The following is a 23,294-nucleotide window of genomic DNA, read 5'->3' on the forward strand; positions in this document are numbered from 1 at the left end:
CTCGTTCAGCGCCAGGCTGGCCAGAAGAGTGTGTGTGCCACGGCCCCTCCCTGTGGGGGGAGCCTACTCCGCCAGCCTGCCTGGCATCGCCGTGCCCAGTGATCTGCCCCCTCATTTTGTTGTCATTTGTCACCCCCTCCCCCCTCCCCCCCCCCCCCGCCCTCATAGAAAATGGATGACAGGGACACCTGCGTCTCTTCTGCGTACACACACACACACACACCTAGGCAGGCACATATGTGTGCACAGACACAGACTCACTCCCACACCCACACATGCAATTTGTCCTTAACTCACTCCATCTGTTTCTGTCTCTTCTGCTCAGCTCCCCCAGCGCACAGACGCACACACACACACGCACACGAGCGCACACGCGCACACATACACAGGCACACGCATACGTGCACACACACAGATCTGCACACACAAAATCCCGTATGGACACACTCCTGTATACAGACACACACACACCCGTTGAATGACACCCGCCGGGGAATGTTCTCTGGAACCTTTCCTGGACTGTGTGTTAAAGACAGCTCCTGGAGGGCACTCGGGTTTATGTGGGTCACCTAGAGAGAGAGAGGGAGGGAAGGAAGGAGAGAGCGAGAGAAGGACAACGGTATTCAAGGAAGGGAGGGAGGGAGGAGGGAAGGAAAGAGAAAGATCTCATTTTGATGCCGGCATTTCCTTCTGCATTTTGTATTTGGCTTATCTCTCTTCTCTCTCTCTCTCTCTTTCTCTCTCTCTCTCTCTCTCTCTCTCTCTCTCTCTCTCTCTCTCTCTCTCTCTCTCTCCTCCTGCCCTCAGAATCTTGACTCCACTCAGCAGCTCATTCCCTCTAGGTCAGGCTCCTGGATACCACACACACACACATGCTCACACACACACACACACACACACACAAACACACACCTGCTCACACAAACAGAGAGACCCCCAGAGGGAGGCTTGTGTATCGGTCCCTCAGGAGTGTGAACCACACCATGTCTGCTCCTCCATCACCTCTAGTCTGCCTCCTCCTGTCTGCCATTCAGCTAGCCTGTAGCTCAGCCAAGTCTCTGTGTGTGTGTCAGAAGCCCTCGCATGAAGCACCTGCCCAGACACACCCAGAAGAGGGTTTGTCAGCCCTGAATAGCGTGTGTGAGTTTGGAGGAGGTTGACAGGCAACACTCTCCAACCAGAACAGTGTCAATGTAATGTTGAATTAGTCATCTACTCTCGCCACCATCTGTCTTTGTGGAGTGTGTGTGTGTGTGTGTATGAGCACTCAAGCTTTTAATAAGGTATGCAGGGCACACTTCATACATACATTCCATTTTAACACACACTTGACACGCACATATACACACACCAACACACACACACCAACACACATACAGTACACAGAAGCCCATCCTTCTCTGTTTGCTGTCTGTCAGTAGGTTGACTGGCTCCTAGCTGGGTGATTGATGGTGTATTTATGAAGCCTCTCTCCTATTCCAAGATCAAGGACCAGCAGTGTCCCTCAGAGTGGAGAAGGATGGACGGATAGAGGGATGGAGGGGAGGAGGGAAAGAGGGGACCCCCTGCTTGGAGGGAAGGTCAGAATCAGCAGGGAGGGTTGGACACACACTGTTGCTCCTGCTGGGACTAGGACACGTGCTGACACACACACACACACACTCCATGCACGTATGCATGTATAAACACACAGACACTGTGTCATTCTCAGGTCTGAAATCCTCTCCACTATCTCACATTGGCAAGCAGAAACATATTTCTAACCTAAACACTCACTCACTCACACTCACACACACTCTTGCACAAATATGCATTCCGCACACACACACAGTCCCATCGTTTTTCATTCACCGTTCTACAGCTCATATAGTGACTGATGGACTTGTACTTCCCTTTTAAAGATCAGGCAGGCAGGCAGGCAGGCAGACAGACAGACACACAGACAGGCAGGCAGACAAACAGACAGATAGGCAGGTATGCAGACAAGCAAACTGACAGACAGACAGACAAACAGACAGAGAGGCAGGTATGCAGACAGACAGACCGAGAGGCAGGCAGGTTGACAAGCAGACAGACAGGCAGGATGGTATGCAGACAGGCAGACAGGCAGACAGACAGGCAGACAGGCAGGAAGGCAGACGGACAAACCTCATTTACCGTTCCAGCACCCCTTGAGCACCCTGGCTCAGTCCGTCTCTCTCTACGTGTCATCATTTTGAAGTGGCCGTCGTTGGCGTGGGGTGTAAATCCCGCCCGACTTTATGAGGCAGTGGCGGTCGGACGGACCGACAGACGGCGTCCGGCTCGCCGCGGCTTGGCGTGCAGAGGAGCGGGCCGTAAAACTCTGCGAGCTGTAACTGGTGATAAAGGTGTTGAACGCTCCCCTGGGCTTTTTTTATGCGGCCCCAACCCCTCATCCCCTGCTTCCCCCCCCCCTCCTTCCTACGCCTGAAGGATAAAAGTGACCTGCGGAGGAGGGGGGCGGGAGGGGGGGCTGCCTTTGGGGGGGGGGGGCTCTCTCGTCTGCCATCTGCTGTCTACTGCCTAGAGGTTAATACACACTGCTACAGTTAATACACACTGCATATGGACACTAAATGACTGTCATCTATAATCTATAAATAAGTAAACATTGGTAAAAAGCAGTGTGTGTGTGTGTGTGTTATATGTCATTTTTTTGTCAAAGTGGGTGTAGGGAGTGCAGATATAACTGCACTAAGGGTCATTTTATATGTGTGTCTGTTTGTGTGTGTGTGTCTGTCTGTGAATTTCTGCCACTATCCCCAAGGGTTCCCTTACAATCTCTCTGATAGCATATCAGAGGCCTTCGCCTATAAACAGCAGCATTAATAACACACATACACACACTCCTCAGTGGCTGTTGTTTATACGGTTGTAAAATTCAATTACGTTGCAGGGGAGCGGGCCGGCCAGCATTACGACCTGCCAGGGTGACATTTCATTTGCAATGAATCATGGTCCAACGCATGCAGGACCATGAGAACAAAAACAACATCTCTCTCTCTGTCTCTCTCTCTCTCTCCCTGTCTCTCAATCTCTTTCTCTACCCCTCACTGTAATCCCTACCTCTTTACCTCCTTTCTCTCGCTCTCCCCCTGTCTCTCTATCCCTCTCTCTCCCTGTCTCTTTATTGCTCTCTACCTCTCTTCATCTCTCTCTCTCTCCCCTGTGTCTCTTACTCTCTCTCTCTTCCCCGTCTCTCTACCCCTACTCTCTTTTTCTCAATTCTCTCTCTACCCCGTCTCTATCCCTCTTGCTCTCTCTCTCTCTCACTCCCTTTCCCTGTATCCCACTGCTACTTTACCCCTTTATCTCTCTCCTCCTCCTTCTCTCCCCATCTGTCCCTCCATCCCCTCATCTTGTGACGCAGTAACGTTAGGAAGCCAAAGACCTGCTCACCGTCTGTTGACCATGTACTTCAGTCACATGTCACAGCCCCCCCTGCCCCCCCCCTCCACACACACACACACACACACACCAGAGACTGTCCAGATGGTAATGAGCTTCAACAACAGACCGTCATAGGCCTGTTTGTTAGGATTTACAAAACTTCAACTTCCTATCTCCATGGCATTCTCGTTCGAAACCTCAAACTGAGAACAATGTCCTATCAAATATTAACATGTGCCGCTCCTCTGTGGCCTTCCAGAAGCTTCCTGCTGCCACGGAGTCGAGGAGAGAACGGCCCATTGTTCTGCAGCCAGTCAGGATTCTCCAGGCAGTGGAGCTCCTCATTCATCTCTTCTTCTCTTCCGTCTGTCTGTCCCTCTTCTCCTCACGGCTGCCCGGTAGCGTATGTGTGTGTGTGTGTGTGTGCGTTTGTTTTTTTGTGTGCACATGCGTGCCTGTGTGTCAGTGGAAGATATTGAGCGTGTTGAGTTTATGGCTCCATAAAGCTGTCCTCCATCAGGGTGTTAAACAGCGGTGTGACAGACACGCATCACCACGGGGAGTGCATTCCACCTAACGGGGGAGGGGAGGGGGGCCCAATAAAGGTGGTGCCCAGAGGGAAAAAAAAACACTAATTTCCCCTGTCCCAGAATGCATTAGAGAGGGAGGCGGCAGCCACTGACCTTCAGGTGTCAGCATTTGCATGTTATCAGACGTGTGTGTGTGTTTAGATGTCTCCTCACAGCCCACCAAGTACAAAACCTCATTGTACATTCTTGGAGAGATGTTCTATGCAGATTGTTTCCATAATGCACTTATCTCTCGCTCACACACACACACTCGCTCACACACACACACACACACACACACACACACACACACACACACACACACTCGCACACTCACACACACACACACATGTCCCTGGGTCTCTGTCCCAGTTTGAGGATGAGCGAGGCTTCCTGTCGGGGAGGTGATGCTTATTTAAATCCACAGGCCTGTGTTCCTCTCTCTAATCTCCTCTCTCTGATATGAAGGGATTTCTCTCTTCTCTACTGATGTGATTTACACCTGGGGGGAGGGGAGGGGGGGGGGGGTTGGTGGAGGGGTGGATGGAGGAATGGATGGAGGTGGAGGGGAGAGGTGGATGGATGAAGGGATAGATGGAGGTGGAGGGGTAAAATGTACAGCAGGCCTGAACAGAGGATGCTATCCATCACCACAGCTCTGGAGGCTGCCTCTTACTGCAGCTCACTGATTGCTATTGGGAGTACGTGTGTACTGTGTGTACTGTGTGTGTGTGTGTGTGTGTGTGTTGCATGTATCCAAAGCCAAATACGTTATTCGGCTTATTAATCAAACAATGACTGCTGGTTAGCCCTATGGTACAATTTTAATTAACAATAAAAAAATGAGAAAAAAAAATCCCCTTACTTTTTACCCTTTAATGCACCTATTTGTTTATACAAAGAAAAAACATGGTGGACGTATTATCAAGAAACTCATATAAATCTACTTACGGTTTAGCGTTTCTATCCAGATACAGAGGGAGTTTTTGGGCTAAACGGAAACAGACAGTGGCATCTCTGCACACCCAGAGTGTGTGTGTGTGTGAAATATGTGGATATATTATGCTCTGCCTGTGTGTCTTGAAGAGTGTTGTGTGTGTGTGTGTGTGTGTGTGTGTACATGTCTGTGTACTTCTCTAAAGGTTGACTTCCACTCAGGGCAACACTCGCTCACATACACACAAACAGCAAATCAGTAAAAACATTTATTGTCGATACCTCTTCCGGCCTCTCTCCTTCATGTGTCTCTCTACCCCGCCCTCTCTATTTCCCCTAACTTGTTTCTTTTCTCTCCACCCTTCAGCTCCTTTTTTCAAAGACAAACTTTTCCACCCCCATCTGAGGGATTTGGATCGATCCTGTCCAGGCCTCCTGCTTGTTGCCTCAACCGCTGGGCTGAACCATTAAACACCACATGGGAGGAGGGATTAGACTCCTCCTCCTCCCAGACTTCCTGGGGACAACCGTTGTGACCTCACACACCCTCCTCTCCTCCATGTCTTAGATGGATGACTTTCCACCTTCCTGTTCCTCCTTGTCTCGCTCTCTCCCCTGCCCACTGCCCATCGTAACCAGCGCCATGCTGTGTGTGTGCGTGTGTGTGTGTGTGCCAAGGTTACGGCACTGTTGTCTGCCTGAGGATAATGCCAATTAGAGCATGGGCATTGGATGCATGGGCTGCCAGGGGTACAACTGTGTGTTGATTAGTGTGTATGTGTGTGTGTCCTATTGCATGTGTGTTTGTGTGTGCTTACTTGTGAATCCATGACAACAAATTATGTAAGGGTGTATGCAGGTTTGTGCCTGTGTCCGTGGTGTGTGAGTGTGTGTGTGTGTGTATGTCTGTGTGTATTGTAAGCTAGCTATGTGAGAACATCCTACAGGGCCAGTCAATACCCTCAGCATGAGAAAGCAAATAACCCCTGGTGACAAAGCTCTTATCCTCCCTCCATCCCTTCTTTTTCTCCTCTACCCCTTTCATTCCCTCCATCTCTCCTTCCCTCCATCCCTCCTTCCCTCCATTTCTGGTTCCTGGACCCTAAAAGGCCGCACACCCTCGCTCAGGGAAGCGCCACAAACAAGCCAAGAGGGGGAATCAATACACAGCAGTCCTCCTATCTGGCTCTTCTTCACTTTCTCTTTTTGTGTTTTCTTGTTCTTTACCATCACTCTTTCTCACTGTCAAATGTTAGCTCTCTTCCTTTCTTTCTTTCTTTCTTTCTTTCTTTCTTTCTTTCTTTTCACTCACTCACTCTTTCTCTCTCTGCTGAATATTAAGAAGACCTTGTATAACTCTCTCTCTCTCTCTCTCTCTCTCTTTCTCTCTCTCTCTCTCTCTCTCTCTCTCTCTCTCTCTCTCTCTCTCTCTCTCTCTCTCTCTCTCTCTCTCTGTCTCTGTCTCTCTCTCTCTCTCTCTCTCTCTCTCTCTCTCTCTCTCTCTCTCTCTCTCTCTCTCTCTCTCTCTCTCTCTCTCTCTCTCTCTCTGTATCTCTGTTGCCAGAGCAGGAACTTGTCAAGTGCTTTCTGGTGGCAAAGTGACATGTACTGCCATCCGTCAATCACAAGCTCTCAAATGGATGACCAATAGAGACCACACACACCTACATTCACCCCTCCCCCCCCGATCTGAAACACATAAATCAAGCTCACTTGGTCGATCGATCATTCACTCTATCACACACTTTCTTGCTGGATGAATGTGTGTGAGAGTGTGTGTATGTGTCCTTACTGACCTCCAGGTACCAGAACACTTTGTTTGTGCTCTGCTGCCCATCAGCACATTTGTCACACTGTCACATTGTAGACCCCAATGTAGACTGCCTGCAGTTCGCTTGTTGGTGCACTCAAGTGTGTTTTTGTGTTGGCGAGGACACAGCTGGCCTGTGTGCGTGCTTGTGAGAGTTAAGGTCACAGCTGGTGTGTGTGTGACTGTGTGTGTTGGCTAAGACACAGCTGCAGCCATGTCTATATTACCCTCCCCCTTCTTCCTAGACTCCTAGACCCAGTCTCAGGGAGCTACAGACACACACACACGTGTTTTCTTGAAGTTGGACAGGATGGAATTGTGATGGAGGAAAAAAGCAAGGCTTTCAGGGGATAGAGGGAAGAGAGGAGAACGGAGGAGCAGGAACGTAAAGGAGAGATCTGTTGTAGGTGTGTGAACACCCCAGAGTCACCTCCTTCCTCCTTCTTCCCACCATTCTTTTGTTTCCCTCCATTTCCGCTGCTACCGGCCCCTCTCTCTCTCTCTCTCTCTCTCTCTCTCTCTCTCTCTCTCTATCCTGGGTAAAGCTGCCGTGAAGCTGCTTCTCTCCGCTGGAAGAACCAAAGCCCTGGATCATCTCTAATTCATAACGCCCCCAAGAGAGAGACATATCTTTGGTTCAGTAATGTGCGTGTGTGCAAGCTTGACACTGCATACCTTTTCGGTGTATAAGATAGAGATGTAATGCAGGTAGTGTGCGTGCGAGTGTGTGCGTGTGTACAGTGCATGTGTACAGTGCGTGTGTGGGGTGTTTGAAGGGGGAGGGTGGGGGGGTCTTTGCAATGTTCCCTCCAATCACTTTTTTAAGAACTAGCACGCACATGAGGACACACACACACTGTTATTCCGAGCCAGAGACAGTAATTGTGCAGTGAGTGCATTGGCATGCTATTTTCACCACAGCTGAAATATCGTGAGAGTCCAGGGGTTAACAGCTGTCACACAGCTAACATTTTAATGCAGCGTTTTAGAGGAACTTTGAGAATTAGAACTGTAATTTGACCTTTTTGTCCAGGGTTATTTTCAGAAGACAGTTAATTTGTTACACAGAGTAGCAATGTCTGTAAAATAGCAGAAAACTGACATTCAAACCACTCGTGTAGCTTATACAACTTATCCAGCTTCCATTCATTTCATTGAAGGAAGTTTGACCCCTGACTCCTGTCAAATGCGAGCTGAGCTGGTCATTATGTTAGCGAGGGGTTGGCCAAGGAAAGAACGCTGACAGGAAGTAAGGGAATGCTGACAGGAAGTAAGGGAATGCTGACAGGAAGGGGATTCAGTGTCACTAATCAGCTGGGTAAAATGTGCTGTCAGAGCATCAGCATGATGCCAGGACACTGGAGAGTGTCCCAAACATGAAGAACCTGCCAGTGGGTATGTGTGTGTGCAAAAGTTCCACTGTAGCATTGATACTGTATTTGTTTGAGTATGTGTGCTCGTATGAGTCAACTAGATTACTTTTTGGAGCATAAGAAATCTTAAACACAGCATTTTATTTTCAGCATACAGACTCGCTGTTCTGGTCTGGGTTGTCCGGCCTCTTAGAACAGAAACCTTCTCCCCTCTCCTCTCCTCTCTCCTCCCCTCCCCTCTCCTCTCCTCTCTCCTCCCCTCCCCTTTCCTGTCCTCTCTCCTGTCCTCCCCTCTTCTACCCTCTCTCCTGTCCTCCCATCTTCTACCCCCTCCCCTCCCCCCCCCCCCCTCAACAGATAGACAGACAAATATTCTCTGACTCTTGGGAGGGCACAGTGTGTGTGTATGTGTGTGTGTCTGTATGTGTGTGCGTACGTGTGTGTCCATTCTCTGGTTGCAGTGAGGGTAGGCAGGGTCTCTTGACAGGCCCAGCTGAAACCAATCAATACTAGCATACAGACACAGGCTCCTCCCCTGGAGGGACAGACACCAATATCAACAGCTCCCCTTAGAGAGTGTGTGTGTGTGTATGTGTGTGTGTGTGCCTGTGTGTTCCCTTTGGGAACCTGGTAGTAAGATTGGAGTTTGGCCTTTCCCACTGAGATGTCCCATGGCTCCTTTTCCAATCAACCTCCCTCCCTCCCTCTGTCCATCTCTCTCCACCTCCCTCCCTCTGTCCATCTCTCTTCACCTCCCTCCCTCTGTCCATCTCTCTCCACCTCCCTCCCTCTGTCCATCTCTCTCCACCTCCCTCCCTCTGTCCATCTCCCTTCACCTCCTTCCCTCTGTCCATCTCTCTCCACCTCCCTCCCTCTGTCCATCTCTCTCCATCTCCCTCCCTCTGTCCATCTCCCTTCACCTCCCTCCCTCTGTCCATCTCTCTCCACCTCCCTCCCTCTGTCCATCTCTCTCCACCTCCCTCCCTCTGTCCATCTCTCTCCATCTCCCTCCCTCTGTCCATCTCCCTTCACCTCCCTCCCTCTGTCCATCTCTCTCCACCTCCCTCCCTATGTCCATCTCTCTCCACCTCCCTCCCTCTGTCCATCTTTCTCCACCTCCCTCCCTCTGTCCATCTCTCTCCACCTCCCTCCCTCCGTCCATCTCTCTCCATCTCCCTCCCTCTGTCCATCTCCCTTCACCTCCCTCCCTCTGTCCATCTCTCTCCACCTCCCTCCCTCTGTCCATCTCTCTCCACCTCCCTTCCTCTGTCCATCTCTCTCCACCTCCCTCCCTCTGTCCATCTCTCTCCATCTCCCTCCCTCTGTCCATCTCCCTTCACCTCCCTCCCTCTGTCCATCTCTCTCCACCTCCCTCCCTATGTCCATCTCTCTCCACCTCCCTCCCTCTGTCCATCTCCCTTCCTCTGTCCATCTTTCTCCACCTCCCTCCCTCTGTCCATCTCCCTCCCTCCCTCCATCTGTCCCCTTTAGTTCACCCATCTTCTTTCGCTCTGTCATTGCGTGACTCAGCATCCACAGCCTGCCTGAGGAGAGGAAGCCCTCAATGATCACAGGCCTTTCCTAACGTGCATGTGTGTGTCTCCAGGGTCCTGGCCTATATTACATTATACATGCAGCCCTCTTTCCTTCTTCTTCTCTTTTTCCCCCATCCTCCTCTTGCCTGAGCTGACCCTTCTGTCAAGGAGCAGAGCCGTGGGGCAAGTGTGTCTGTGTGTGTGTGTGTGTGTGTGTGAGAGAGAGCAAGCCTGCAGGGTGTTAACTGACAGGATGCCTCATGCCATGTCTACATGCTTTCACACACTTCTACAATTTTGCGTGTCTCACACGTCACATATGCATTATACAGGCCTGTGTGTGTGTGTGTCTGTGTCTGTGTGTGTGTCACTCCATGTTAGCCTTAGCAGGGGCATAGATGGGGTACAGGGAGGCTGGATGCCAATCCAGACTGAATGACCCCAATCTCTCTCTCTCTCTTTCTCTCTTTCTTTCTTTCTTTCTTTCTTTCTTTCTTTCTTTCTTTCTTTCTTTCTTTCTTTCTTTCTTTCTTTCTTTCTTTCTTTCTTTCTCTCTCTCTCTCTCTCTCTCTCTCTCTCTCTCTCTCTCTCTTTCTCTCTCTCTCTCACTCTCCTCTTTCTCTATATATATCTCTACTCTCTCTTTCTCTCTCTATCTCACACACTCTAAAAAATCAGTGGACGTTGCTGTGTCTTCTCCTCAGGTAGCCGAGCTCTGGCAGAAGTCTCCCAGGCCTGTATGTGGTGCCTCTAAAAAAAAGGAACCAGAACATTTCTAGCGATGCGTAAAACATCTGCCTTTGCATCACTGATTGTTCCCCCTCGGCTCGCCCCGCTGGCTCCAGAGCCACGCGCTGATGACAGACAGGAAGCAGCCTCGCTGCTCGTCCTGTGAGTGGGCCCCCGGAACCCGTCTGAAGACGCCGTCGACCTGGCAGGCTGGCGTCGCTGTCCCCGGTGCTGAAAGCTCTTGACACTGGGCACGTCACAGTGTGTGTGTGTGTGTGTGTGTGTGACTTGTGTACATTGGGGAGGTGTCTGGGAAGGCGAGTATTGATTCGCTGCCACCTGTGATCAAACACTATTAGTTGTGGAATTCTCCAGACTGCTCATCGACATGTCTCCTGCTGCTCCTCGCTTGAGGCGTGTGTGTGTGTGTGTGTGTGTGTGTGAATCAATATAACCACAGACATAGCACACAAAGCACAAGTCAGGGACGAGTGTTACAAGTGGATAAATCACATGTTAAGCGCTTTCTGTGGGACACAAACACACACACACACACACACAATCATATGCATACACACACGTGTCACAGTTTTAGTGGCGCAGACACATGTCAACACTGTTCTGGTGCAGTGGTGATCACTGGAGCTGTAAACTGGCCTATTTGCTGCTCTGGCAGACTGACTCTTTGTTTCACATTCATGGCTAATTGCCTCCATCGCTGTGTCCAGGGACGGACCTGTGTGTGTGTGTGTGTGCGTGTGTATTTAAGGCCATCATTGGTACGTGAGTTTGGTTTGTGGATTTGCAAACATGTTTACATGTACATGTATGAAACTAAGCTATATCCATGCACTACAGGCATCTCAGCCTAGTGGTGGGTGTATGTTATGTGTGTGTGTGTGTGTGTGTGAACCTGACGTTCAGTTATTGAGACCCAAAATAGATTACATATATCCCTCCTGCCTACACGTACCCTCTCCTCCCTACCTCCACCAGCCGTTACCCAGGCAACCTTTGTTGCCCCTCAACTCTGCGATCAATCTAATTGGCTGTCTCTCCAATTACTAGTGTGCTTCTGGCCTCCCACAGCCAATCACAATGACAAATTGGAAGCCAGGTATAAATAAAGGAACGGATGGATGGATGGATAAATAAATACCCCTGGTTGCTTATTGACCACTGTGTGTTATCTCTCCACAGGTTAGATGCCCTTTTCTGGGGTGCGTATGTGGGGGAGGGGGGATTGTGTGTGCCTGTTTGAAAGGGGTATTAGTTCTGGCATGGAAGGTCAATCATTGTGTGTGTGTGTGTGTGTGTGGTTTGTGTGTGTGTATGTCTGTGTGTATGACAGGTGGCTTTGTGTGTGAGAGCGGGAGGATTTGGCTCTCGATCACATCCGTTCTAAAGTAGCTCTTCCCTCCTTCCTTGTCTGGGGACTACCCAGCAGCCTTTGGGCCTGTCTCTAGCTTTGTAACCGTGAGTGAGATCCCCATGTCCTCCTATGAGACCTGTCTGTACAGCGCTCACATAGTGAGTTCAGACTAATGAGTATCTCAAGCTGTGCCCAATCAGACAGTTCATCTCCATCGGAGGGGAGTGGGGTGCGCAGCCATGCTGAAACCTTAGTTCCAGGCAGACTGACGCTCACCAAATCAAATGTGTCAAATTAAATTACCAGCACAGTAACGATTCATTAGATGCTACATCAATTATACATTTATTCAGCAATAACAATGCGTTTGTGGAAACAATGCCCTCCAACCCACCCCATGGTGTTTTTACTCCGGGTTGGGGGTGATTTGAGGGGGGGGGTTGATGTCGTTTGAACTGTAATCATTCTGGGACTGCTGCGATCCGACAAGCTGTCAGAAGAGATTCGGGGGAAACGTGGAGCGACAACATGGGGCTGTTTCCTAAATGTTTCCCTGGCGCTCGGCCTAATAATACTGCTTAGCACTTTCCCCTTTCATTTCCACAAACAAATGTGTTTTTGTTAAATGATGCGTAATTGGGTTGTTTGTTGCCGACATGGTGTTCGTAGGGCTGCTTTGATAAGGGGTTCATTCGGGCCCCTAACGGATGGAAATCCTGTTGAGCTCGAAACTTTCTCTGTGTACACACACAGAAAATGACTCTGAGGTGTTGCATGAAGGGAAGGGTGTGGAGATGCTCTGGCTGCCTACAGGGAGCATGAAAGAAGGGAGAGAGGGAGAGGGAGAGGGAGAGAGAGGGAGAGGGAGAGGGAGAGGGAGGGGGAGGGGGAGGGGGAGGGGGAGGGGGAGGGGGAGGGGGAGGGGGAGAGAGAGAGAGAGGGAGAGGGAAAGGGAAAGGGAAAGGGAAAGGGAAAGGGAAAGGGAAAGGGAGAGGGAGAGGGAGAGGGAGAGAGAGGGAGAGGGAGAGGGAGGGGGAGGGGGAGGGGGAGGGGGAGATGCGGAAGGAGAGATGCGGAGGGAGGGAAGGAGGGTGAAGAGCAGACATCTGCGTATGTGCCGTGTGTTGTGTACGTGTGTCTATTCTATGCACCGCCAGCGGAGTTGTCCTTAGCTGGCTGTGATGTAATTTCTGTTTCCTGTCTCGCTCTTGTCACTTCCCCTCTAATAAAGTGTCAGGACGCCTAATTTGCCCAGCTGTCCCTGCCAACACCATGCAGAGGAGGGGGGAGGGGGGGGGGTGTAGAGGGAGAAAGAACATGAGGGGGGGGGGGGAGATTGATGTAGAGAAAGAGGATGGCAGGGGTTTGGGGGCAGGGGTTGGGGAGGGAGAGAGGGATGATTGGGGGAGATGGAAGCCTGGTCGGGGGTAGAGAGTGAGTATTAGGGTGGGGAAGGTGACAGATGGAGGACACAGAGACAGAGGTTTCCTGGTGGTGTATCTGTTGCTGTTTAGATGTGTGTCTGTGTGAGACTGTGTTTGAGTGAACGACAGAGAGTGTGGGGGATGCTGTGTGTGTGTAGATTAGTTGTGTGTGTGTGTGTGTCCTGATTGCTATCACAGTGAAGGTTAGATGGGCTGGATTGAGCAGGTTTTTATTAGGAAGTGACACTCACAGATCAGGAACTGTCTCGATGTAATGAAATGGTTGCCACGCGCACACACACTGACACACACACACAGGCACACACAGCGCTGTGGGCCCTCTAGATAACGGCCCCGGTGGGCCTATATATCGATCACTGTGACAGACACACCCGGACACGGACACACACACATGAAAACACACACACACTAAAACACACACACAAAACACACACACATGAAAACACACACACGAAAACACACACACGAAAACACACACACGAAAACACGCACACGAAAACACACGAGGCGCAGATCTCCAGGACATCTTGGTGAAGGTCCCAATGGGGTTTGTCAGTAGTTCAGTAGTTGCTGCTCACGGCCTACCGGTCACAGAGGCACTGATCCACTCTGACCCATCTCTCTCTGTGTATCTCTCTCTGTGTATCTCTCTCTGTGTATCTCTCTCTGAGTATCTCTCACTGTGTATCTCTCTCTGTGTATCTCTCTCTCTGTATCTCTCACTGTGGATCTTTCTGTGTATCTCTCACTGTGCATCTCTCACTGTGCATCTCTCTCTGTGTATCTCTCTCTGTGTATCTCTCTCTGTGTATCTCTCTCTGAGTATCTCTCACTGTGTATCTCTCTCTGTGTATCTCTCTCTCTGTATCTCTCACTGTGGATCTTTCTGTGTATCTCTCACTGTGTATCTTTCTCTGAGTATCTCTCACTGTGTAACTCTCTCTGTGTATCTCTCTCTGTGTATCTCTCTCTGTGTATCTCTCTCTGTGTATCTCTCACTGTGCATCTCTCACTGTGCATCTCTCTCTGTTCATCTCTCTCTGTGTATCTCTCTCTGTGTATCTCTCTCAGTGCATCTCTCGCTGTGCATCTCTCTCTGTGTATACCTCTCTCTTTATATCTCTCTCTGTGCATTTCTCTCTGTATCTCTTGTTCTCAGTCTCTGTATGTCTTTATTTCTGTCAGTCTCTCTCTCTTTATGTCTCTCTTTATGTCTCTCTTTTTATGTCATGTCACTTCAGACCCAGTGAGCCATGCCAGGACACACACACACACACACACTAGAGTTTGCCCCCTCTCTCTCTCCCCCTCTCTCACACTTTCACAGTCATTTTGGGACTATTTTAGCATCTGAATCGTTTTTGCAAATATGTGTGTGTATGTGCCTCTATCATTAGCGTGTTGTGACTGGTCGCTGTGTTCTAGGGCTTGGGTGGCACGGCCAGATGACTGGTTGCGTCACAGCGAATGCTCTGGGTTATTTCTGTCTGTTCTCTTTCAGTTCTGCCTATCTCTCTCTTCTATCGTTCTGTCTCTCTCACTCTGTCCTCTCACTTTGTCTTTCCGTCTCTTTCTCTCCTCTCTCTCTCTCCTCTGTCTCTCTCCTTATCTCTTTTATGTCTTCCTCTCTCTCTTTTTTCTCCTCTTACTCCTTCTGTCTCACCCTTTGACCCTCCTTCTCTCTCTCCTTCTTTCTTCTCTCTCTGCGGTCACTGCCATCTCAGCTGTTTCACCAGAATCAGCAGACTCCCCATGAATAATTGACTGGGATGTGTGTGTGTGTATCTGGGTGTGTGTTCTCTGAGTGTACAGTACAGGACAGTTTGTGATCTGCATTCTTGAGTGAGTTCAGGTCAGTGTACGTACAGTTCTCATTTTGCAGCATTGGTCTCTCTAACTTCAGTAGCAGACTGTACACACACACGCTAGGTTTCTCTCTCAGACAACTTCGAGCAAGTCTAACATCAGAAATCATCTCTCTCTCTCTCTCTCTCTCTCTCTCTCTCTCTCTCTCTCTCTCTCTCTCTCTCTCTCTCCCTCCCTCCCTCTCGTTCCCTCTGTCTCTCTCACACACATTCTCCCTTTGGGAAGCAGCTGCCCAAAAGTACCACTTTTCCGTAGCTTGATAACCTTGTTGAACCAGCAGCGATCGATACCACCCGTACGCCTGGTGTGCTTAGTAATACGCCAAGCCGGTCTAATCGCTGCAACACCTCTGACAGTTACAACCAGCCCCCCACGAGGACTGAAACTGCTTTTTAATGAAGTCTTTCTCTCCTCTAAGTAGCCTTCCACTCGCTCCGAGCGATGGAGGGATCATGGAGGAAGGAATGTCAGCCATCAGGAAGGGCTGGGAGGGAGGGAGAGAGAGATGGAGGGAGCGAGGGAGGTAGAGGTGAAGGGAGAGATGGGTATGGTGCTTCAGGGGGGTAGATAGATCGATATGCCCATCCTCCCACACAACCTAAGAACGCCAGTGTAGTGTGTGAGGCCGCTGACCTGTGCCGTCTCTCAGCAACGTGTGTATGTGTGTGTATGTGTGTGTACGTGTGTGTGTGTGTGTGTGTGTGTGTGTATGTGTGTGTATGTGTGTGTGTGTGTGTGTATGTGTGTGTATGTGTGTGTACGTGTGTGTGTGTGTGTGTCTGTTTGTTGCTGTGCATAGTTTGAACAAGTGAGAACTTTGTAGTTTGACTTTGACTAGGCTTCTACAGTATCTTTGTTTAACAGTTCCATACTGTTTGGGGCTTTTAGAGTGTCTCTGAAAATAAAAAGATTGACAGCAGCAAACAGTCTGGATTCGGAAATAACTTCTGTCTGTTCCGAGTGCGTCTGTGTACATCTGTGTGTGCCTTTGCGTGAGTGAGTGTGTACGTGCACACGTGTGTGTGGAACCTGGTTATGTTGGCTTTAGAGAGTGACAAGCCTCCTTCCTGGGTGCAGTTTTCCTTCGCTGTCAGATGTGTCACAAGCCAGTCTGATGACTCTGTGAATAGACTCCTCAAGTCTGGATTCCGTCTGCTCTGAAGGGCCTTTAGTCACTCACCACCCACGCCACTCTTGGCTCGGCCCTCTTACCTACAGTACCCCTCCCTAGAAGGAAGTGTGAGATCTGTCCAGGCCACTAGCTGTGTCTGAGACGTGTCCTACTTCTGGTCTGACCAGACACTCACCACTACTTCTCTCTGGGCTCCAGGGCTACAACTCCTATTTTTTTTACTCTCTCCCTCTCCCTCTCCCTCTCCCTCTCCCTCTCCCTCTCCCTCTCCCTCTCCCTCTCCCTCTCCCTCTCCCTCTCCCTCTCCCTCTCCCTCTCCCTCTCCCTCTCCCTCTCCCTCTCCCTCTCCCCCTCCCTCCCTGCCTCCCTGCCTCTCTCCCTACCCACCTCTCTCTCTCTCTCCCACCCTCTCTGCTGTGTTTTGCCTTTATTCTTTCCATGACTTCTCTATCATCTCTTCATTCTCTCTCAGAATATTTTTTTTCCCTAGCTCTCTTTTCTTTCTGCCGCCCTCTATTCTTCCTTTCTTTTCTCCCCCCCCTCCCTACTTTTCCCTTGTTCCTAATCGCTTGGCTTCCCTCCTCCGACGCCATCTTCTGTGTCTTAATTAAACCGTGAATTGGTCTCCGTCGTGGAGGAGAGCAAGAAACGAGGGATGAAATTAATGAAAGAAGAGTCTGTTAATTACACAACAAGGTCAGCTAAGTTTTACCTTCACAGCTTAATTGCGGACCTTGATTGGGCTCTGGGCCTCATTTTCTATTCAAACAGCAGGCTGACAAATGACGTTAATTGTCTTTGCGTGCATGTATGTGTGTGTGTGTCTGTGTGTGCAAGCCCTCAGGGAATGTACTTTTCAGCTCAGGAAGAGGCCCTGGAACCAGAGCCAGGGTCATCTATCTCTTGTGTTCAATTCAACCCCAACCCCACTCTACCCAGCCTCCCTACTACAATTTCCTCAAGGGTGTATGGTATGATTCCTACCCCCCCTGAAATCACTTAGGACTTGTTCCAACCTGGCCCCTGCTTGCTTCATCCATCCCTTTGGCTCTCCCCATTGCCATGGCTTTCCTGGCATTTGAGTTTGACCTTTGTGATGAGGAGTGGTCCCATGGGTTGACCTCGTGACCCTATGTCCCACAAGTCAGCCAGTAAGGTTAGAGGTGGGCCAGCGGTGAGAGGTTAGGGAGCCCTGACCAGATGGTGTGATCAGTGTGAGACACTGACCTGATTAACACAGGAATAGACGTGCACGCACGCACAAACACACACACACACACTTGGTCGCTCTCTCTCCATCTCTCTCTCTTTCTCTCTATCCTCTCACATCCACACCCACACCCCACACACACACACGATTTTCTTTCTCACTCTCACCCACACACACACGCATGCACACGCACACACACTTGGTCTCTTCCACTCTCTCTTTCTCTCTCACACAGTCCCACTCTAAATGACTTATTCACGCTTCTCTCCCTCTCAGCTCCTGAGCTCTGATAATCCTTGACCTCGTCTCTATCGATCTTCCATAAAGACGACATGGGCTCCCTCCCTTTCCCCACACTGTACTTTCTCTCCTCCCTCCCTCTCCTTTTCAAAGAGATGTCAGTCTCTGTTCAAAGCGCACCTTTGTTACAACTCTCCCTGCTCACTACGTGTGTGTGTGTGTGTGTGTGTGTGAGTGTGTGTGTGTGTGGGCTCCAACATGCCTGTGTGCCTACTTCCACCCGCCCTCCACTCCCCCAGCCTGATTAAAATGTCATCAGCAGCACATGTCACACATTTTAGACGTGTACACACCTTATTAAACACTCGAGAGACTTCAAACATTGTGGGGTTGGCTGTGAACCATAGCCAGCCTCGGTGAAGGCCACCCCCCCCACTCCCAGGCTACACACCGCCACAACACGTCTGCAAACGCAGGAGCAAGACGGGGCTCTGCTCACCACCATTACAAATCAAGAGAGATGGAGTGTCACTTAAAACAAGCTGGTGTGCATAACCTTGTACGACGTAACAAATCGATATCAGCCAAGCCAAGACGTCTTCAATCTCAATATCAAGAGGGAATCACATTTTAGCTAACGTGTGACAGGGAGACACTGATAGGCTGCCTGGCAGGCGTGCACAGACAGACAGAAAGACAAACACACACACACACACGCTTCCACTGTAAAAAATGCATTTCACATTGAATTTCATTTTGAATACGCTCCAGCTGAAATTGCATTGCCATATGTAAGCCCCTGTGTGGTTACCATGCAAATGTGTACACGCATACACTCAAAGTAGGATAATGTCCTGGAAATAGCTCTCTCTTTCTGATCCCCTCCCTTTCTCTTTTTTTCTCTCCCACTCACTCACTCACTCACTCACTCACTCACTCACTCACTCACTCACTCACTCACTCACTCACTCTCTCTCTCTCTCTCTCTCTCTCTCTCTCTCTCTCTCTCCCTCCTGTCTGGTGGAGATGATCACGGATTGAGCTCTAAGGGTGTGTGTTCACGTACGTGTGTGGAGGATATGGCCTGCTTGTGGACAGGAACAAATGGCCGCGTAGTTGGGTTAAATGGAAGTCATCCATCAGAGAGACAGGACACAAACAGCCCGGAGCACCGCCCTGCCCCTGGGCCAGGGCTGATGATGTCATAGCACGGGGACGACCAGAGCGGGCGGGTTGGAAACATGGAGACAAGGAGAGGAAGGAGATGCTGAAACCTTGTGTCCGCCACGTTTGTGTATGTGTGTGTGCGCTCGCGCCGGTGTGTGTGCACCTGTGCTGTGTAGAAGCTGTCTGTCTGCGAGGCTGTCCTTTGTGGCACGGCAGCTTCGAGGGACTGGGAAGTGTCAGAACGATGGAAGCTGCTGCTGGGTTCTAGAAGCTGATGCTGAGTGAACTATTGTTTGTGACATCACAGCGGGATGTAGAGAACATGGGGACTGGGGCTTGTGCTGAGATTAGGGCCGAGACCAGGGCTAAACCTTTATCTTGTTACATATCCCTCCTGTCATCATTAAATGTCACTGAGTTCTTACAGAATGGTCCAGAAGGACTGCAGATCCGCCATTGACCTAGAAATCTCATTTTAGAGCAGGGAACATTATATTATGTTATATTGTTATTACATTTAATATTAGAGCAGTCATCCATGGGTTTGGTAATTATGTTATATGGGCTCTGCATTTTGTAGGTCAGAATTCTGGGTCAGCTTTAGTGTTGGCACGGTGTGGCCCAGTGCTGCTCGTCTACGTCCTCTCTCCAACAGGGATGTACTGTTGGAAGTCCAACAGGAAGTCAGACACGTACTGCAGGAAGTCCAAAATGCAGATCGTCTCTTTGAGTCCCCCTTCCCCCTAAATCTGGAGTCTAGGCCTTTCTTCCTGCTCTCCTCCTCCCCCCTTCCGTTCCTCCCTACCACCCCTCTCCCTCCATCCCTCTCTCCTCCCCGATCCTGTGCAATCCTAATAGACCTCTAAAACAGTTTGCTATTAATTAGGATTTATTGTGTTGGCTGGCCTGCCACTCCTGCATTAACATGAGGGACTTAGAGGATGGGAGGCAGTGAGGCTGAGAGACAGAGAGGCTGGGAGATAGTGAGACAGGGAGTGATCTGAATAGGGGGCCGTAAATAATCAATCTACCTCATATCCAACCCTGACTTGGAAATACGAATAAGTAAAATTACTGCCTGAATTAATGATCACAATTTACCATGCATTTGTGTGTGTGTGTGTATTTGTTTGAGTGCAGGACCTGTGTATGTGTGTGTTTTAGGGGAATGTGTGTATGTGTGTGTGTGTGTGTGTGTGTGTGGGGGGGGGGGGGTATGTGTGGGCTGGAGACCGAAAGAGAAAGGGAAAGGTTAGTGTACTTGTATGTGTGTGTGTGCAAAGCAACGCTCTTTTAGTCTTATTAATATTCATTAATATGTCCTGTCAGAAAGGCACAGAAACAATTCATTGCTTGCATTTACTGTATTAAGTGGTTCATGATTTATTAATGAGCGTGAGTGAAGTGAGAGTGGAAGAAGTAGGAGAAATAACAGACAGAGAGAGAGAGAGAGAGAGAGGAGAGACAGAGGGTAAAAGGAGAGAGGGACAAAGAGAAAGGGAGGAGATGTAGAAAGGGTGACAGAAGGAAAGAGCGAGGGAGGGAGGGAGGGAGGGAGGGCGGAAGCACACTAATGCAATCGTGGCAACAAAGTTATAGCATAGAAAAGCGATGTGGTGTTCCTGAGGCCAGAGCTAACAAGCATCAATAGCAAGCGTCTTTACTCATCATTTCATTGTTCTCGTTAGCCACAACCAGAGATGGTAGTCTGACTCTTCAAACAAGTGCTACATCACTGTCTCAGCCACAGCCTCAGCCATAATGAGGATGTTGTACAGGACACCACGTTGTGTGTGTGATGGGGTTGGTGTTTTCTTGTGTTGACCGTGAATCACTGCACATGGTGGTACACAACACACTCAATATGACCCTGGCTCACAGCGTGTGATGGGCCTTAATGCTCCCCTGCGTTAGACCTTTCTCCTTCTCGCTCGCCTTTTCTCTCTCTCCTTGTCTCTCTCTCTCTCTCTCTCTCTCTCTCTCTCTCTCTCTCTCTCTCTCTCTCTCCTTGTCTCTCTGTCTCTGTCTCTCTCCCCGCTGTCTTTCTCTGGCTCTCTTTCTCTCTCTCTCCTCTCTTTCTTTCTCCCTTGCCCTCTCGCACCTCTCTCTGTCTCATTCTCTTGCTCTGTCTCTCTTTCCCTCTCTTTATATTCTTCTCAGATTCCTTTCAATGTTAGCTGTTAGCCCGTGGCCTTGTCTCCTCTCTCTCTACTCCGTCTGGCTTCTGTCTGTCTGCTCACCCGTCTGGCACTGGCTAGCACTGGCTATCTCTGCTGGTCCACCTTGAGGAAACGTGTGTGTGTATGTGTGTGTCACCATGTCTTGTTTAATCAAAGCGCTCACACAGCCGCCAGGACAAATTGATTGGTTGGGTTGCCAGCTGTCCTGGCAAAGCTTTCCTCGCTCCCTCTCTCTTCTCCTTCTCCCTCTTGCTCTCTCTCTTTCTCTCTTCCTCCACCACCCCCCCCCCCCCCCCCATAGCTGTCTATTCAATGGGTTATTGAGGGGAAAAAGAGAGATAATGCATTGGATTTGCTTTAAAATTGGTGCCATTTCTCTCCAATCTTCTACTTTTGCTGCTGCTGGTTTGCTTTCGTGAAGGTGGTGTGATCTCCCACCAAGCACGCAAACGCACACACACACACACACCGCTGACAAAAGGCAAGCTGTGTATTATCCAGGTAGCATAGATCACAGACAGCCCTCCAGGCAGTCCACATACACGGGGTGCTGTAACAGGAAGTGTTTCCTCCACAAACAGAGCCACCTACTCAACACTGAAGTCTCCGAGAGAGATTGAGATCTGAGAAACACTTAGTTACCCAGTCACGTAATGTGCCTCGATTTGCTCCCATTCAGAAGCCATTGTTGTGGTGCTGTGACTGAAAGCGCTCCCACACAACACAGCGATCCACTTCAGAGAGACGCTCCGCGCTGGGCTGGGCTGGAGCCACGCGGCGCTCTCCTCAAAGAAGACGGTCCTCTGTGTGTGTGTGTGTGTGTAATGACAGACATTAGACAGTCGATTACCAGGTTCTTACAGTCTCCTCCGCGGAGCCATACACAGCCGCGCTCTCGCTCCTCCCTCTGCCCGCTGCCTCTGAAAGGGCCACTAATCGCACTGAGGCTGTGACTGTGTGTGTGTGTGTCTGTATAGTATTTGTTTGTGAAGACGCGAGAGTGAGTGCACGATTTTTAAGGATGTGTAGCAGTTTTGTCTGTGTGTGTGTATTCAAATGTTGTGTGCGGTGGATAAGGGGGCGTGCGTGTGAGTGTGTGAGAATGTGTGTGTGTGTGTGTGAGAATGTGTGTGTGTGTGGCTAATGCAGGAATGTTGTTAGCAGGGTTTGGCAGCAGAGAGATGGGAGCAGCAGCAGCGATGAGGCTGGCTGATTTCACACCCATTACCTCTCTGAGCTGAGCACAGGCTCACCAAGCACCGGGCCAAACAGCCTGCTCAGGTCTCTGTGTGTGTGTTCATGTGTGTGTACGCCGCCCACATTTTCTGCATGGGAATGTTAAGTATAAGTGTTGTAATCTAATGTGGTATATCCCTCCCTCCCTCCCTCCCTCCCTCCCTCCCTCCCTCCCTCCCTCCCTCCCTCCCTCCCTCCCTCCCTCCCTCCCTCCCTCCCTCCCTCCCTCCCTCCCTCCCTCCCTCCCTCCCTCCCTCCCTCCCTCCCTCCCTCCCTCCCTCCCTCCCTCACTCCCTCCCTCCCTCCCTCCCTCCCTCCTCCCCCCTCCCTCTTTCCTCCCTCCATCCCTCCCTCCCTCTTTCCCCGGTCCAGCCTGCCCCCCTGGCTCCTACAAGATGTCATCCAGACAGCAGGAGTGTTTCCCCTGCCCGGCCAACAGCGTTGCTGAGGACGAGGGCTCCGTGGTGTGTGTGTGTGAGGAGGATCACTTCAGGACCCCGCTGGACAACCCCTCCGCCCCCTGCACACGTAAGCAACCCACACACACACACACACACACACACATCCAACACCAAACAACAGCCCAGTGTTTGTGCAGGCATCATTGCTGTGTTTATGAGTCTGTAATGTGAACCTTAATTACAATATTGATTGCCAGCTCTCTGACCTGGCCAGGACTGTGAAAATGTTTATAGCAGTTTAATTATCACATTAATTACCACATTGATCCTGTAATTATCATCCTCACTTGATTGGAGGGGGAGGATTGGAGGGGGAGGTGGTGAAGGGGAGGATGAGATGGAGAGATACAGTGTTGCTACAGGAGTTGAGTTTGAGGGTTGCTAAATGTTGAGAAAGTGGTAGACCTAAAAGAACCTTGAGAGAGGAAAACTAAAACGGAGATAGAGAGAGAGCGAGAGGGAGACAGAGAGAGAGAGAGACATGAAGATAAGTTGAAAGAGAAGAGGTTAGACTGGTTATAAAGTAATTAAGTAAGTAAGTAAGTACATTTTATTTATAAAACACACTCAAAACACAGCAAGGCTGACCGAGGTGCCGAACAAAAGCACAAAAACAGAATCA

At 50.0% G+C, this 23,294-nt stretch overlaps 1 protein-coding gene across 1 annotated transcript in view; it reads left to right on the top strand.

Annotated features, from left to right (window-relative positions):
• Positions 1-23,294, top strand: part of epha10 (EPH receptor A10) — an 80,740-nt gene that overhangs the window by 29,052 nt on the left and 28,394 nt on the right. The window contains exon 4 of the mRNA XM_084696281.1: positions 22,584-22,739. Within this exon, the coding sequence (XP_084552407.1) occupies positions 22,584-22,739 (156 nt within the window). The remainder of the gene's footprint in view (positions 1-22,583; positions 22,740-23,294) is intronic.

The sequence above is a fragment of the Hypomesus nipponensis genome, chromosome 4 (assembly GCF_054491055.1).
Source record: "Hypomesus nipponensis isolate SF chromosome 4, ASM5449105v1, whole genome shotgun sequence".
In the NCBI taxonomy this organism is placed as follows: Eukaryota; Metazoa; Chordata; class Actinopteri; order Osmeriformes; family Osmeridae; genus Hypomesus; species Hypomesus nipponensis.